Source organism: Pleurodeles waltl, chromosome 4_1 (genome assembly GCF_031143425.1).
Source record: "Pleurodeles waltl isolate 20211129_DDA chromosome 4_1, aPleWal1.hap1.20221129, whole genome shotgun sequence".
Lineage (NCBI taxonomy): Eukaryota > Metazoa > Chordata > Amphibia > Caudata > Salamandridae > Pleurodeles > Pleurodeles waltl.
This window is the reverse complement of record NC_090442.1, coordinates 417,553,112-417,569,143: the sequence shown is the minus strand read 5'-3', so window position 1 is coordinate 417,569,143 and position 16,032 is coordinate 417,553,112. Positions and strand designations below refer to the sequence as shown.

General features: G+C 46.2%; 1 protein-coding gene across 10 annotated transcripts in view; it reads left to right on the top strand.

Moving 5' to 3' along the window:
• Positions 1-16,032, top strand: part of UPF2 (UPF2 regulator of nonsense mediated mRNA decay) — a 765,941-nt gene that overhangs the window by 355,619 nt on the left and 394,290 nt on the right. For all 10 annotated transcript variants that reach the window (XM_069228662.1, XM_069228663.1, XM_069228659.1 and 7 more), the window contains one exon: positions 5,778-5,981. In XM_069228662.1, coding sequence (XP_069084763.1) covers positions 5,778-5,981 — 204 coding nt within the window. The remainder of the gene's footprint in view (positions 1-5,777; positions 5,982-16,032) is intronic.

The following is a 16,032-nucleotide window of genomic DNA, read 5'->3' as shown; positions in this document are numbered from 1 at the left end:
CTACACTGTCCGTTTTGTCATGAAACTCCTAGGCGTGATGGCATCATGCATCGCGATTGTCCCAAACGCACGGTTACACATGCGGCCCTTACAACAGTGACTTGCAAAACAATGGTCGTAGGCACAGGGTCATCTCCAAGATCTAGTGTTGATAGACCACCAAACACACTATTCGCTTCAGTGGTGGAATCCCACAAATTTAAATAGGGCTGCCTTTTCAAGACCCTGTGCCTCACGCCATTCTCACAGATGCATCGATGATTGGATGGGGAGCACACCTCAACAATCACAATATTCAGGGACAATGGGACAGCAAACAGAAGCAGCTACACATAAATCACTTAGAACTGCTAGCAGTCTCTCTAGCCCTAAGAGCCTTTCAACCTCTTCTGGCTCACAAACACATTCTTGTCAGAACAGACAATATGACAACAATGTACTACTTAGACAAGGAGGAACCCACTCATCACAACTTTGCCTCCTAGCACAAAATATTTGGCATTGGGCAATTCACAACAACATTCACCTGATAGCTCAATACATTCCAGGGATTCACAATCAGTTAGCAGACAACCTCAGTCGAGATCACCAGCAAACTCATGAGTGGGAAATTCACCCCCAGGAACTCCACAAATACTTTCATCAGTGGGGGACACCAGACATAGACCTGTTCGCAACCAACCACAATGCAAAATGCCAAAACTTCGCATCCAGGTACCCACACCCTCAGTCCAAGGGCAATGCTCTATAGATCAACTGGTCAGGGATATTTGCTTATGCTTTTCCCCCCCCTCTCCCACTCATTCCATTTTTGGTCAACAAACTGCATCAAAACAAACACAAACTCATACTTATAGCACCAACGTGGGCACGCCAACTATGGTACACCACACTGCTAGACCTGTCAATAGTACCACAAGTCACACTCCCAAACAGGCCAGACCTGCTGACTCAACACAAACAGCAGATCAGACACCCCAATCCAGCGATTCTGAATCTAGCAATCTGGCTCCTGAAATCGTAGAGTTTGGCTATCTAAATCTTCCACCAGAGTGTATGGAAGTAATTAAACAGGCAAGGAAACCTACCACCAGGCAGTGTTATACTAACAAATGGAAAAGATTTGTTTTCTACTCTCAAGCAGAACACATAACACCTTTAAGATGCGTCCATACAAGACATCGTAGGCTATTTACTCCCCCTACAAAAAGCAAACCTAGCTTTTTCATCCATCAAATTACATCTCACAGCAATTTCTTCTTATTAGCAAAATAAACAGACCAAATCCCTATTTAGAATACCAGTCATTAAAGCCTTCATGGAGGGCCTAAAACGAATCATACCTCCAAGAACTCCACCAGTACCCTCGTGGAATCTTAACATTGTACTTACACGACTCATGGGTCCACCATTTTGAACCCATGCACTCTTGTCAGATCCAGTTAACCTGGAAAGTAGCATTTCTAGTGGCAATCACTTCTTTACGAAGAATTAGTGAAATACATGCATTCACTATTGAAGAATCTTTTATACAGGTACACACATATAAAGTTGTACTCAGCACAAACCCTAAATTTCTACCAAAAGTAATCTCACCGTTTCATCTAAACCAAACAGTGGAACTTCCATCTTCTTCCCATAGCCATACTTGGTGGCAGAAAGAGCACTGCATATATTAGATATTAAAAGAGCTCTAATGTATTACATCGACAGAACAAAATCATTTCGTAAAACTAAACAGTTGTTTGTCGCATTCCAAAAACCCCATACTGGTAATTCTATATCCAAACAAGGCATAGCCAGATGGATAGTGAAATGTATGCAAACTTGTTACCTGAAAGCTAAAAGACAACTGCTCATTACTCCAAAGGCACTCTCCACTAGAAAAAAGGGAGCAACAATGGCGTTTCTGGGAAACATACCAATGACAGAAATTTGTAAGGCAGCCACTTGGTCGACACCTCATACTTTTACCAAGCATTACTGTGTAGATGTGTTAGCAGCACAACAAGCCACAGTAGGGCAGGCTGTACTAAGAACATTATTTCAGACAACTTCAACTCCTACAGGCTGACCATCGCTTAGGGGAGGATTACTGCTTTGTAGTCTATGCATAGCATGTGTATCTAAGCTACACATGCCACTGAACGGAAAATGTCACTTACCCAGTGTACATCTGTTCGTGGCATGTTCTGCTGCAGATTCACACGCGCCCTCCCTCCTCCCCAGGAGCCTGTAGCCGTTTAAGTTATAATTAAAATGTGTACATAAGTATATAAACATTCCTTTATTTAAACTTTGTAGATACATCTCTACTCCATTGCATGGACATCTCTCTCTTTACACTCTATCACTCCTACCTTACCCTCTGCGGGAAAACAATCTAGGATGGAGTCGATGCCCATGCACAATGGAGCCGAAAAGGAGGTCACTCGGTCCCGTGACTCGAAAAGACTTCTTCGAAGAAAAACAACTTGTAACACTCCGAGCCCAACACTAGATGGCAGGACCTGTGCATAGCATGTGAATCTGCAGCGGAACATGCCAGGAACAGATGTACACTGGGTAAGTGACATTTTCCATCTGTGTCTACACTCTTTACTTTACCCTCTTGGGGGAAAACAATCTGACAAAGGACTTGATGCCCATGCGTACTATCACCAAGAGAGGGAGTAGTCACTCGATCTCGTGACTTGAAAGCCTTCTTCGAAGAAAAACAACTTGTACCACTCCGAGCCCAACACTAGATGGCGGACTTATGCAAAGCATTAGAATCTGCATCACTACATGCCACGAACAGTTGTCTACTGGGTAAGTAACATTTTTTCATATATATATATATTTTTTTCCTATTTAGACACCTTAGGTATACTTGCAAATGCTTTTTGGGGAGGTGTCTTCCAGGATTTAAGGTGCCTAATGGCCAAGGTCCAAGAAATCACTAGCAATTTGGTTTTACCTACCCTGGTGTGCCTGGGTAAAGAAGTGCTGTTCGCATTGGTAGCCATAAGCGGTACACATTGAAATCTATGGAAGGGAGACCTGTAAAAGAAAGGCTGAAAGGGGGGACTTGGTGACAAGTCCAGCAGAACCCAAAGGGGGGCTTGACTCTTGCGGGTCTCTGGAGCACAGGGACACAGTTGGTTTCGGTGTACCCTGGCTGGGGGTCTTGAGTAAAGAACTGTTTCTTTCTGGCGGCGGGTCATTGCAGTTATAGGCTATCACTTGGGTTTGATGAGATGGAAGGTGGAGAAAACAGTGTGGCAGGGCCACTTTTAATGATAATCTCGTGGATATCAAAGTCCCCTGATGGCAGTTCGGCCTCAGTGGTGTCTGGAGTGGACATACAACAAACCTTGGTAGTTGCAAGAACTCCGGTACCGAGGGTATTGGTGCTGCAAGGCTCCTGGAGGGGTCAGCGTCTCAAGACTTACTGAAGCTCTGGGGCTGACCTCCCAGGCCCACGACAACCTCCTCCTGGAGAGTAGCTCCCTTAATGGGTTCAATGGCTAGCAAGAGGGAGTACCGGGACAATGCAGTTGGTGACTGCAGATGCAGCGGGATGGCTCCTCCACCCCAGGGGAGATGCTGCTTGGTTGTTGAAGGGTGGAACAGTCCTCCAAAGATTTGGGGAAGATGTTTAACTTCTGGACGAGTCGGTCTTCATGGTGATTGTGGTGCAAACAGCCAGGCAGGTTTTGGTGCTAATTTTGGTGCAGGACCTCTGTTCTGACGACTTTGTTTTTTGTCCTTCCTTTAGTTTCCAGTAAAATAATCTTGTGTTCCTGCTGTCAGGTGGACCCCTAAATACTATATTTAGGGGTATTAAGACGAGAGTAGGGTAGTAGCCAATGGGCTACTTACACCTACACCCCATATGACCATTTTCTGTGGAGAGTGGGCATATTCCTGACCAAGAGTTACTAGTTTCACAAGAGATAAGATGGTGAAACCCTTCCTTGGCTGTGTATTTCAGGTAGTACACCTTAGGGTTGTGACTAGCTTAGAAGTGCAACACGCCTCCTGAATATCTATTTTCCTACCTTCTCTTGTTTGAAATGGGCCTTGTGGGAGGAGGTGGCATTCCCCAGGTCTGGGGAGAAGCCATAATAGCATTCCAAAGTTGGCAGGGGCTTTGATATGCTGAATTGCTAGCCATCCTCCTGGACGAGGTGTGATCCTGGGGGAGGTGTGATCACATTCCTGTCGAGCAGGCATTGTTTCCCGCCTCTGAGTGCACACGCTTCCACCTGCAGGGGGTCAGAAACTTGTCTGTGGTGGCAGGCTGGTCAGTACCAGTTAGCACACTAAGGGACTAGTAGGGTTTCAGGGGGAACCTCTAAACTGCCCACTAGGTGCATGTCATAATAAATCTGGTACTGTCATCAGTACAGATTTATTAAGACAAGGTGTTTGATACCAAACACCAGTATTTTCAGTGAAGCCATCATGTAGCTTGGTAACTCGTAATGACCAGGGCCCAGCGCATGTCCTCAAAATGGCCTCCTGAACACTTGCAGAGTCTATCAATGAAACTAAGCATCACAGGGGTACATCTTCAAATGCAGATGTGCCCTTGTATGTAGTGTACTGCTCCCTGGCTTAGGGCTCTAAGGCCTGCTGTAGGGTCACTTACATATAGTACATAGGTGTGTGCAGTGTTGTTTTTCACAATTTCACACATTCTTCGGTGGCAGTCTGCATGTGTTTGAGTGTGGCTCCCTTAGGGTGGCATTATGCATGCTGCAGCCCTTAGGGACCCTCTGTGGTACCCATGTCCTGGGTACCAGGGATACCATTTACCAGGGACTTACAAGTGTGCTAAAGTCCTTGTTGATTGGGTTCCAATTAGATATTTACCTTCTTTTAAGGTAAAGAGCACTGGCACTGGGAGCCTGGCTAGCAGGGACTCAGAGCACTTCCAACAAAAAAGCAACCGTACTAGAGCAAAAAGTGAGGATTGCCATGTCAAAAAGGTACAGAATCCCTGAGTCCTGTAATGGTGGTTGCAACATTTTTCTCTGACAGTTTGGCCAGCCAGTCACAATGTATGTGTACTTTGTTTACCTTTTGGGTACCATGGTCCCAGAATGGTTGAGAAGATTGAAAACTTATGCAGTCAATCAGAGCCAGCCTTCTTTTTATTTTGTTTTAAATCTTGGCTATCGCTAGAGTATGGTGGTACGAAAAGGTTCATATTTTTCTAGACATAAATCCCCAAGCACATTCTTAAACACTAATGTCTCAAGCAACTAATAGATATTTACACCAGATAACAAAATGCACACACTGTGTCAAGTTCTAACTTTTTTCCATTTTTTTATAATTCCATTTAACTGTGTTTGTTATTCCTGTACTGAAAAGCAAATGTTCCTATGGGAAATCACACTTTTTGGCAGCCTGTTTTTTCTCGGCATCTGCTTGATGTTTACATGCAAAACGCATGAAGGAGCAAAAGTAAATGATCTTTTTTTTTTGTCAAGTTTCATGCAGTCATCAAAAGCTGCCCCTGTCTGTGTATCTCTTTATCTGCTCATCTGTTTATCTTTCTATCTTCCTTCCTTTTAATCTCTGTGTCCCTTTTGTATATAGATGAGCAAGTGATTGTGGTTTGGTTGCTTTTGTTTTTCTCTTTTTCTCTTAGCATTCTTATTTTATTATAGTTCTGCTTTTCATTTTCAACTATTTTATGTACGAACTGTAACATTTGAACTTAAGCTTTCATAGCATTTTTATTTGATGTATACTTATTTTATGAACTATCTTTTCTACCTTAGGTTTTGCGGCAAATGAGAAAGTTGTCCTGGCATGATCCTGAAGTAAAAGACTATGTTATATGCTGTATGATCAACATTTGGAATGTGAAATATAATAGCATTCACTGTGTAGCTAACCTTTTGGCTGGGTTGGTGCTGTACCAAGAGGATGTTGGAATTCATGTTGTTGATGGCGTGCTGGAAGATATCCGCCTAGGAATGGAGGTAAAACATTTAAAATGTTACTGAAAGTCCTTTAGACAATTTCAGCTTTGTTTACCATGATATAATTCTTTTCCAGGGGTTCCTCGTCAATAGTCATACGCACTGAATTGTTATACCACTCACTGGATCCTAGATCTCTTTGCAAATGAAGAATTGCATGTGTTCTGAGAGTAATAGGCTCAGTAGAAATGGTCATATTTAATTTTTGTTTCTTTTTAAAAATATTTTCCCATTATAGATATGATAAAGAGATTACAGATATCTGCCACAAACTTTATTTTTTTTAAGGGAAGAACTAAAGAAATGGCCTGACACTTGTTCCAATATCTCATCAGGCACCGGGTTAACAGTGAATTTTTCCAGATCCTGTCATCAGGGTCCTGGAGCACTGTGCTCAATGTTTTTGACTTTATTTTTCAAAAACCTTTTTGGAAAGCCATCTTACCTTTACAGGATGTTCTTTAGGACTAGAGAGACTGTCATTTTCTTACAGGAATCTGTCAGTTTTTTCTTGACAGAATGCCTTAAATCCTTGTGAAGTGCCCTTATTGGGGCAAGAAAAAAGCCCAGAGAGAACCTCACAGCATCTACATAGTATGCATTCTGGAAGACAGTTGTCCAGAAGATTGTGAACACTGCCAGAAAATGTCAAGAATCACTATGAAGGACATGCAGACAATCAGACTGCTCGGGCTACAAGAGAGGCTTCAAGAGTCAGCCTCAAGATGCCGGGAGGGGCAAGGAAGTATTCTGCCACTTACCTCTGCGCACTCTTCACATTCTACAGACTACTCAAGAGTTAGATTCAAAGACTGTAGAAAGTCACACGCAAATTCTCGTTTGATGCTGATGCTGAGACCCATGATTTCAATTACAGGTACTGTAGAAAATTACTAGCTGTCAATATGAGGTACTTAGCTATCAACGCTGAGAGATTACAGTAGCTCAGCATTGAGAGCAGTTGAGGCAGAGTCTTTCATGAATGTCAAAATTCACATTCAACATCAAGACAGCCAGAATCACTGTCCAGACAGCCAGAATCGCCATCAACACCACCACATAGTCGGCCCGACAGAATCATCTCATTTGACATCCATACATCCGTCCTCTGATTCACATCAGACACACACTGAAGACTGGTTTCATCGCCTAAAAAGACCATTCCTGTATTCTTCAGATTTTGAATATTCTAGGAAATATTAACCAACAAAGGAATTCATGCCAGTAGTAATCTGCTACTTCAACAAAAGTATCTGATTCTTTGTAGTTTTCTCCAACAACACCCACACCAGCGACTCCTCAGGTCGTGCTTACACATGCAAGCGAAGAAACTCCTCAAAAGAAGGTGATGTTGCAAGTCAAGTGTAGGAAAATGGCTCCCTGTTGCAGTTACCACCCACTTATTGCCTGATATTGATGCTGACTTGACTGAGAAGTGTGCTGGGACCCTGCTAACCAGGCCCCAGCACCAGTGTTCTTTCACTTAAAAATTTACCTTTGTTCCACAATTGGCACATCCCTGGCACACAGATAAGTCCCTTGTCAAAGGTACCAGTGATACCAAGGGTCCTGTGACCAGGGAAGGTCCATAAGGGCTGCAGCATGTGCTGTGCCACCCTAAGGGACCCCTCACCTAACACATGTACACTTCTATTGCAGTTTTTGTGTGTTGGTGGGGAGAAAAATGCAAAGTCGACATGGCATCCCCCTCAGGATGCCATGCACACAAAATACTGCCTGTGGCATAAGTAAGTCACCCCTCTAGCAGGCCTTACAGCCCTAAGGCAGGGTGCACTATACCACAGGTGAGGGCATAGCTGCATGAGCAATATGCCCCTACAGTGTCTAAGTCTATTCTTAGATATTGTAAGTACAGTGTGGCCATATTAAGTATATGCTCTGGGAGTTTGACAAAAACAAACTCCTCAGTTTCATAATGGCTACTGGGAAGTTTGGTATCAAACTTCTCAGAATAATAAACCCACACTGATGCCAGTGTTGGATTTATTACAAAATGCACACAGAGGGCAACTTAGAAGATGCCCCCTGTAATTTACCCAATCCTTCAGTGCAGGACTGACAGGTCAGTGCCAGCCTGCCACTGAGATGAGTTTCTGCCCCCTAGGGTGAGAGCCTTTGTGCTCTCTGAGGGGAGAAACAAAGCCTGCACTGGGTGGAGGTGCTTCTCACCTCCCCCTGCAGGAACTGCCGGTGAGCTTCAAAGGCTCATGCCTTTTGTTACAGCACCCCAGGGCATCCGAGCTAGTGGAAATGCCCGCCCTTCCGGCCAATGCCCCCACTTTTGGCGGCAAGGCAGGAGAGGATAATGACAAAAACAAGGAGGAGTCACCCACCAGTCAGGACAGCCCCTAAAGTGCCTGAGCTGAGGTGAGCCCTGCCTTGAGAAATCCTCCATCTTGGTTTTGGAGGATTCCCCAATAGTAATGGGGATGTGCCCCCCTCCCCACAGGGAGGAGGCACAAAGAGGGTGTAGCCACCCTCCAGGACAATAGCCATTAGCTACTGCCCTCCTGACCTAAACACCCCCCTGAATTTAGTATTTAGGGGCCACCCTGAACCCAGGAAATAAGATTCCTGCAACCTACACAAAGGAGGACTGCTGACCTGAAAGCCCTTCAGAGACGATGGAGACAAAAACTGACTTTGCCCCAGCCCTACCGGCCTGTCTCAGAGTCAAAAAACCTGCACAGCGACGCATCCAACAGGGACCAGCAACCTCTGAGGACTTGGAGGACTGCCCTGAACCCGAAGGACCAAGAAACTCCCAAGAACAGCAGTACTGTTCAAAAACAGCAACAACTTTGCAACTTTTTAGCTACTTCATAGAACTCTCCCTCCACGCCGGAAGCGTGAGACTTCTCGCTCTGCACCAGACGCCCCTTGCTCAAGCTCCAGAGAATCAACACTGCAGAGAGGACTCCCAGGTGACTGCGACCTCGTGAGTTCCCTGAGACGATCCCCCTGCACCCCAACAGCGACGCATGCAGAGAGGATCCAGAGGCTCCCCCTGACTGTGACTGCCTGGAACAAAGAACCCAATGCCTGCACCAAGCACTGCACCTGCAGCCCCCAGGACCAAAAGGAACCGAACTCCAGTGCAGTAGTGACCATCAGGCGACCCTCTGCCTAGCCCAGTCGGTGGCTGGCCAGAGAAGTCCCCGTGTGCCCTGCCTGCACCACTAGAGTCACCCCCAGATCTCTCCATTGATTTCTACAGATTTCTACTAACCACACTGCACCCAGCCGCCCCTGTGCCACTGACGGTGTGTTTTGTGTGCCTGTTTGTGTACCCTCCCCCCACAGTGCTCTACAAAACCCCCTTGGTCTGCCCTCCGAAGATGCAGGTACTTACCTGTTGGCAGACCAGAACCGGAGCACCTGTGTTCTCCATAGGCGCCTATGTGTTTTGGGCCCTCCTTTGACCTCTGTACCTGACCACTATGTTGCTGGTGCGGTGACTTTTCTGTTGCCTTGAACCCCAACGGTGGGCTGCCTATGCTCAGGAGACTGAACTTGTAAGTGCTTTACTTACCTCCCCCAGGAACTGTTGATTTTTGCACTGTGTCCACTTTTAAAATAGATTATTGCCATTTTAAACTATACTGGGTATGTTACAGCTCTAATTCAAAGTTCCTTACTTACCTGTGTGGAGTACCTTGGATTTTATGTATTTACTTCAAATCTTGAATCTTGTGGTTATAAAATGAATTAAGAAAATATATTTCTCTATTTAAAAACCTATTGGCCTAGAGTAAGTCTGAGTGTGTGTTCCTCATTTATTTCCTGTGTGTGTGTACAACAAATGCTTAACACTGCCCTCTGATAGGCCTACTACTCAACCACACTACCACAAATTAGAGCATTAGAATTATCTAATTTTGCCACTATCGACCTCTAAGGGGAACCCTTGGACTCTGTGCACACTATATCTCACTTTGAGATAGTATATACAGAGCCAACTTCCTACACTAAGTCTCCAAGAAATATCTAGAACCCCTACCCTTTCTTCCTGTTCTTCCAAATCTCCCCCCCCCTGCAGAAGAGTGAATCTGAGGGAACACCAGTCCACTCTGTTGGAAGAAGTGCAAGCTGTCCTGTCCAAAGGAGTGATAAAAAGGGCCCCGGACTCGGATGTAGAGTAGTGTTGCTAATCTCACTATTTCCTTGTGCCAGACAAGGATGGGGTACTTCAACCCATTTTAGATATTCATTCATGACTTAAGACAAATTCAAAATGTTCACACTGGTCAAGAGCGACTGGATGATGTCCTTGAACCTGCAGGACACATATTTTCATATACCCATCTTGCAATCCCACAGAGGTTACCTACTGTAGGAAGGTAGGCCAGAAGCATTTTCAGTGTGCTGTGCTCCCCTTAAGACTAAAGGATGCTACTTGGGTGTTTATGAAAGTAATGGTATTTGAAGGTAGGCTCACCACAGTCACTCGTAGACCACCTTTAGAGGACGTCGCACCTCCTGGCATCACAGGTGGATTTGCGTATTTATCTTTCCTGGCATTATGGGTGGATTAGCGTATTTATCTTTCACAAATTCTTCAATCTGAGGTATAGGAGGTCCCAACCTCAACTAGTGAACCACCCATTGCATGTATGTAGGTATTATGCAACAGGAGGGCCGTGTTGGACCTTGGATCAAACTATTGGAACAAGCCAGAGTTGTACCTGCCTACTTAGCAGAGGCTATTTTTCATTGGTGCTGTCCTGGATATTTTACATTTTGGGCCTAATCTCCATTGCAACGAGCCCAGAACATTCATGCTATTATCGTTATATTTAAGTCTCAGTCCTGGATCTTGATGAGAACAGCTCTAGGATTCCTGGACTCTCGCATCCTCCTTGACTACACCATGTGGATATGCAGATTGTGCAGTGATGGAGTCTGAAGTTTTATTGGGGCCTACATTAAAGAAACATAATGGATACAATTCAATTTTCACTGGAGACTGCATATGACCATCTGTGGAGGCTGCTTGAATGCAGTTGGACCAGCATCAGCCATTTCGCCTGTCACCACCTAAACCTAACTGTGGTGACAGATGCATTGCAGCTGGGTTAGGTAGGTCATCTAGGAGAGGTGGAGATTAGATAACTCTTGTCTCAGCTGGAAACCCAGCTCTATATTAGTCTGTTGGAGTTCTGGGCCTTTAGTTAGGTATTGAAGGCCTTACTGTTTTCCATCAAGGGGAGGCTAGTGCAGGTTCTCATGGACACCACTACCATGTGGTGCTGCAACAAGCGAGGCAGAGTGTGGTCCTGGTTCCTGTGCCAAGAGACTCTGCCCCTGTTGAGTTGGCTGGAGTGATGGGACACACCACTGATAGTGAGATCTTCTGTTGGAGCTGAAGCACAGAGTCCTTCACCTGAACCACCACAATTTATACCTCCATGAGTGGAGATTGAGTAGTGTCAGTCAACTGTGTTTGAACTTCCAGCCGAGGTGGTGGATGTCATTCTTGCTGCCAGGCGCCACTCTGTGAAATTCTTTTATACCAAGTGCTGGGACAAATTTGTGGCATGCTGTGGCATCCTCAAGACAGATTCTTTACAAGCCAAAACTGTTGGATATTCTACATCCCTTTCCTGCTTTTGGTGTTTATCAGACCAACCATCCTTCTCAAATCACCTGTGATATGATTTATTAAAGGTTTGACTCGCTGTTCCCTCCAAACCATTTATGATGCCATGGAAGGAAAGTAACATGGGCTTGACTTTTCTCCTGTGTCCACACTTTGAGCCGATGCACAGCTGCTTGTTACCTCTATTACAACTATTTTTCTCATTGTGATCACTTCAGCTCGTCACATCATTGAAATATAGGTTCTGTTGGTGCAATTGCCCCACAGCATCTTTCTGGAGAAGCTTTTGGTGAGGAACTTCTGCTCCCTTCTTTTCTAAAGTCGTAACTCAGTTTCACGTTAGCAAACCTTCATCTTGCCAGTGTTCTTTACCACCTCCTCCTCGTAATAGGAGTTGTTGTTTCACGGGCTGGAGCCCAAAAGGGCTTCAAGCTTTTACATGGCTAGTATCAAGAATCTTTGGGTGGGCGATCAGCTTTTTGCAGCTACCGGGGGAGAAGTGGATATTCTCCACACACAGATTTTTTCCTCATATCTTCTAAAGTGTACAGACAGTGCCACCCCTCAACTACAGGTTTTAAACCATGTTGTGACTGTAACAGACAGCTGTCCATTTATGGTGCCTTGACTGTGTTTTCTCTTTATTGCGCAAAGATGGAATTCTTGTCCATCTTTGAGGCTAAATGTGTCTTCTCTAATATCTGGGAGTTGAAAAATTGAAAGCACAATGATCTCTGTTGAAGTTGAGTGTGTGCTCCAGAGGCCACTCTTGTGACTGGTCAACATCGAGGTCACAGGGCTCGGGTAAACCAAGAGGTCGCACAAGAAGCATACAAAAATCAAAGTATGGGTCTCATCCGACCTCCCACTCCCACCACTCTGAACCCTGTGAAGCCCAAGTAACCTCTGAGTTCCAGTGAGTAAAGGTGATCATGGACCCAGTTTCCGGTGCCGCACTGGATCCTTCTAGAGCACCTTTGGACTCGAATGTTGGGTGGCCTCACCACAGTTTACTGTTGGCAGATCCATCCTCCATACTAATTGCTCCCCTTGACCTTGTCTTAAGGCCTACCCTGTCTTTGGCTTCACCGAATCTGGTACTGAGGCCAGCCATGGTCCTACATTTGGTGCAGTGCCTGATGTCATGTTAGGCACCATGACAGATGTCACTGGTGTGTATCAGTGCCGGTCTGAGCATCACTGACCGATTGTTTTGTCTGATTTGGAGACCCACTTTCCACCGCCCAGACCTTGACAATATGTCAACTCTGAAGTGCACTATTCTCTATATTATAAATTGGGTATTAGTGATAATCTATACAATGAAGGCAATATTTTTGGTGGTCTCCAGGATGCCAGTTGTCTAAACACCTTCCCAGACATTGGCCTCTGTTCACCTAATCCTGCTGTGACTACTGAAGAATCCACTTCCTTCGCCAAAGTAATTTGAAAGGCAGCTGAAACACTTGACCTCCTTCTATCAACATTTAAAGTCAGAAGTACTCTCCTGATAGGTCCTTTATCCTGCACAATCCTCTCAGCAGCCTCTGCTTACCTTTGATGAGAATTTTACTATAGTTACCTGGTTAAAACCAGGATCTTGCCCTCCAGTCAATAGATAGGTAGCAAGACATCACAGGCCTGCTTCAGGAGATCCGAACTTCTTATCACAGCATCCCACCCAAAAAGTATTTTCATTAAGGTATCAACAAGCCGTTTGACCCCCAGTGCTTTCCCTAGCTTAACAGAGAATCAAAATTGATAGGGAAATTCACAAAACAGATGTTAAATCTGCCAACCTCTCCTTAGGTCATTGAATACCACATGCCTGCAGGACAGCTATTTGCATGCACTATGAGACAGAGTGGTGGTCATCCTGCCAGTGGCCTCATACTATGTCAGTCAAACCCTCCAGATTCTGATCTTTGACAGACAATATGCTGTAAATTTGCCATATCTGGATATTTACTGACTGGGTATGACATTTGGCACTAGCATGGTGCTTGGAAAAATCACACAAGGATTCATTTCACTGGCTTTTCAGCTGACATACAACTCTTCTTATTCTAGTCAATGGCTGTAGGTCGTTCAGCGCAAAGGCGGGCTCTTCCCTTGAGCGGTTTAAGGAGAGTAAGGCCACTCCCTGTGCTCTAGGCTTAGGTCCCTCAGCTCTGACTCCGACTAAAGGGGAACAAGTGCAGATTCTCACAACCTCCAAAGGGAGTGGGCACAAGGAGGGTGTAGCCACCCTCAGGGACAGTAGCTATTGGTTACTCTCCTCTGACCCCTAAAATGCTCCTAAATCTAGGATTTAAGGGCTTCCCTGAACCCAGCTCACCAGACTCCTGACGACCTACAAGAAGAGGAAGGACTGCTAAGCTGAAACCCCCAGCAGAGAAGAAGGAAGACAACTGCTTTGACCCCAGCCCTACAGGCCTGTCTCCTGTTTAAAAAAACCTGCAAAAAGACCTGCGGCGTGTCCAGAGGGCCCAGCAACTTCTCCCAACTCCAGAGGACTGCCCTGCACCCAAAAGGACCAAGAACTCCAGAGGACAGTGGCTTTGTCTAAAGAAACCTACAAACAGGAACTCCCACCTCTCTCCAGATGCGTGAGTCTCGACCCCTGTGCACCTGATGCCCACGGCCTGTGTCCAGGTGGTCCAACCAGCAAGAGAGGGTCCCCAGGCGATTGCAAGCAAGTGCCCACCCTGGGTTGACCTCTCCACCCCTCACGATGATGCCTGCAGAGGGAGTCCTGAGGGCACCCCTGACTGAAAAGCTCCAGATGAAAATATCCAACGTCTAAGAACACACTGCACCCACAGCCCCCAGGCCTTGGAGAGACCAACCTCCCTGTCTGACCGGTAGTGTGCCCAAGACCACCCCCTGAACCTCCCCTGCAGCCTCTGAGTGACCCCCCAGGCTCCCCTCATAGACTAGCAATAGAAACCTGACGTCCTGTTTGCACCCGGCTGTCCCTGTGCCGCTGAGGTTGTGTGTTTGGTGCCTACTTGTGGCCCCTCCATTGCTCTTCTAATCCCCCCTGGTCTGCCTTCCGAGTCGCAGGTACTTACTTGCTGGCCGACCTGATTCCGAGTACCCTCTGTCTCCATAGGAGCCCATGTTAAATTTGCTCAACTTTGACCTCTGCACACGGCCGGACCTCTGTTGCTGGTGGTGAGTGTTAGGGGTTTACTTGAACCCCAACCGTTGGACTTCCTAAAACCCAGAGACTGAAACTGTAAGTGTTTTACTTACCTGTAAAACGATCTAACATTTCTTCCCCTCAGGAACTGTTTCTGAAAATTGCAGTGTTAATTTTTAAAACAGATTATTGCCAATAATTCAAAAAATGTAACTCTGATAGAGATTTCTAGCTGCAGATTCATTACCTTAGAATTCTCTGGCATCAGCTTCGAATCCGGAATTTTTGCGCTGAGCAGTACCCTGCGCATGCGCCATTGGGTGGTGGTGTTCGGATCAGCGTGGGTCGTCCTGCTCCATGCGGCGGCATCAGTGTTGTTGGAGCCATCTGTGATGTCATGGTCTTCTATATAGGCACCACCCCGGCGTGCATACAGCAGTTCTTTTTCTTCCGCGCTGGTTAAGCGCAGATCCGGAAAGAGCTACCCTTTTTCTTCGAGGTTTTTCGTCTTGATTGTTTGAAAACATGTCACTGGATTCAAACCGTGTGGTGCATGTCATCACACCATGTCATTCACGGATCTGCACAGTGTGTCTCTGTTATTTGGAGAAGGATCACAACTCTACTTTGTGTTCTGACTGTCGGGCCGTGGCTCCAAAGGCCTTGAGGTAGGGATCCCTCAAACTTCTAGCGACCATCTTTGGTCAGTGCGACTCCGAAGACATCAAGGTCCCGCAGTAGGAGGAGGTTACGGCACCGCTTCCGGATCCCCAAGTCGCATTTGAGGTCATCTGATCCTTCAGGTAAGAGGCACAAGAAGAAGAAGAAGTCCAAGCGGTCTTCGACTTAACCGCACCCGTCGACCTACGAGGCGTCTAGGGAACATAGATGTTCCGGGCGTGGTTCCGCAGAGCCATCGCCGACTCCGCGTCTTACCCTTTTCCGGAGACCGGAGCAACCCCCGCTCAAATAAAGGAGTTTTACGAGGCCATGCGCCTTGTTTTTGAGCGGGATGCACCTTTAGGTGGGTCTTTGGGGTCAGCAGGGGCCACTTTGGGTCCGCAGCTTCACCCTCTGTGCTTTTGGGGACCCCAGGATCAGATAGCGGATCCAGACCGGAGCCGGTCCCACACAGTCGACCTCCTCCGGTGCCGGTGGCGGGTCCGACATCGATGCTTCCTCCACCACCGCACCCACTGGTGGTAGCCCCATCCTCATTCCCGATGATCCTGAGCGACGTCGTACGACGCCGACTCCAACTTAGACGGTGCAGATTAGGCCCAGAT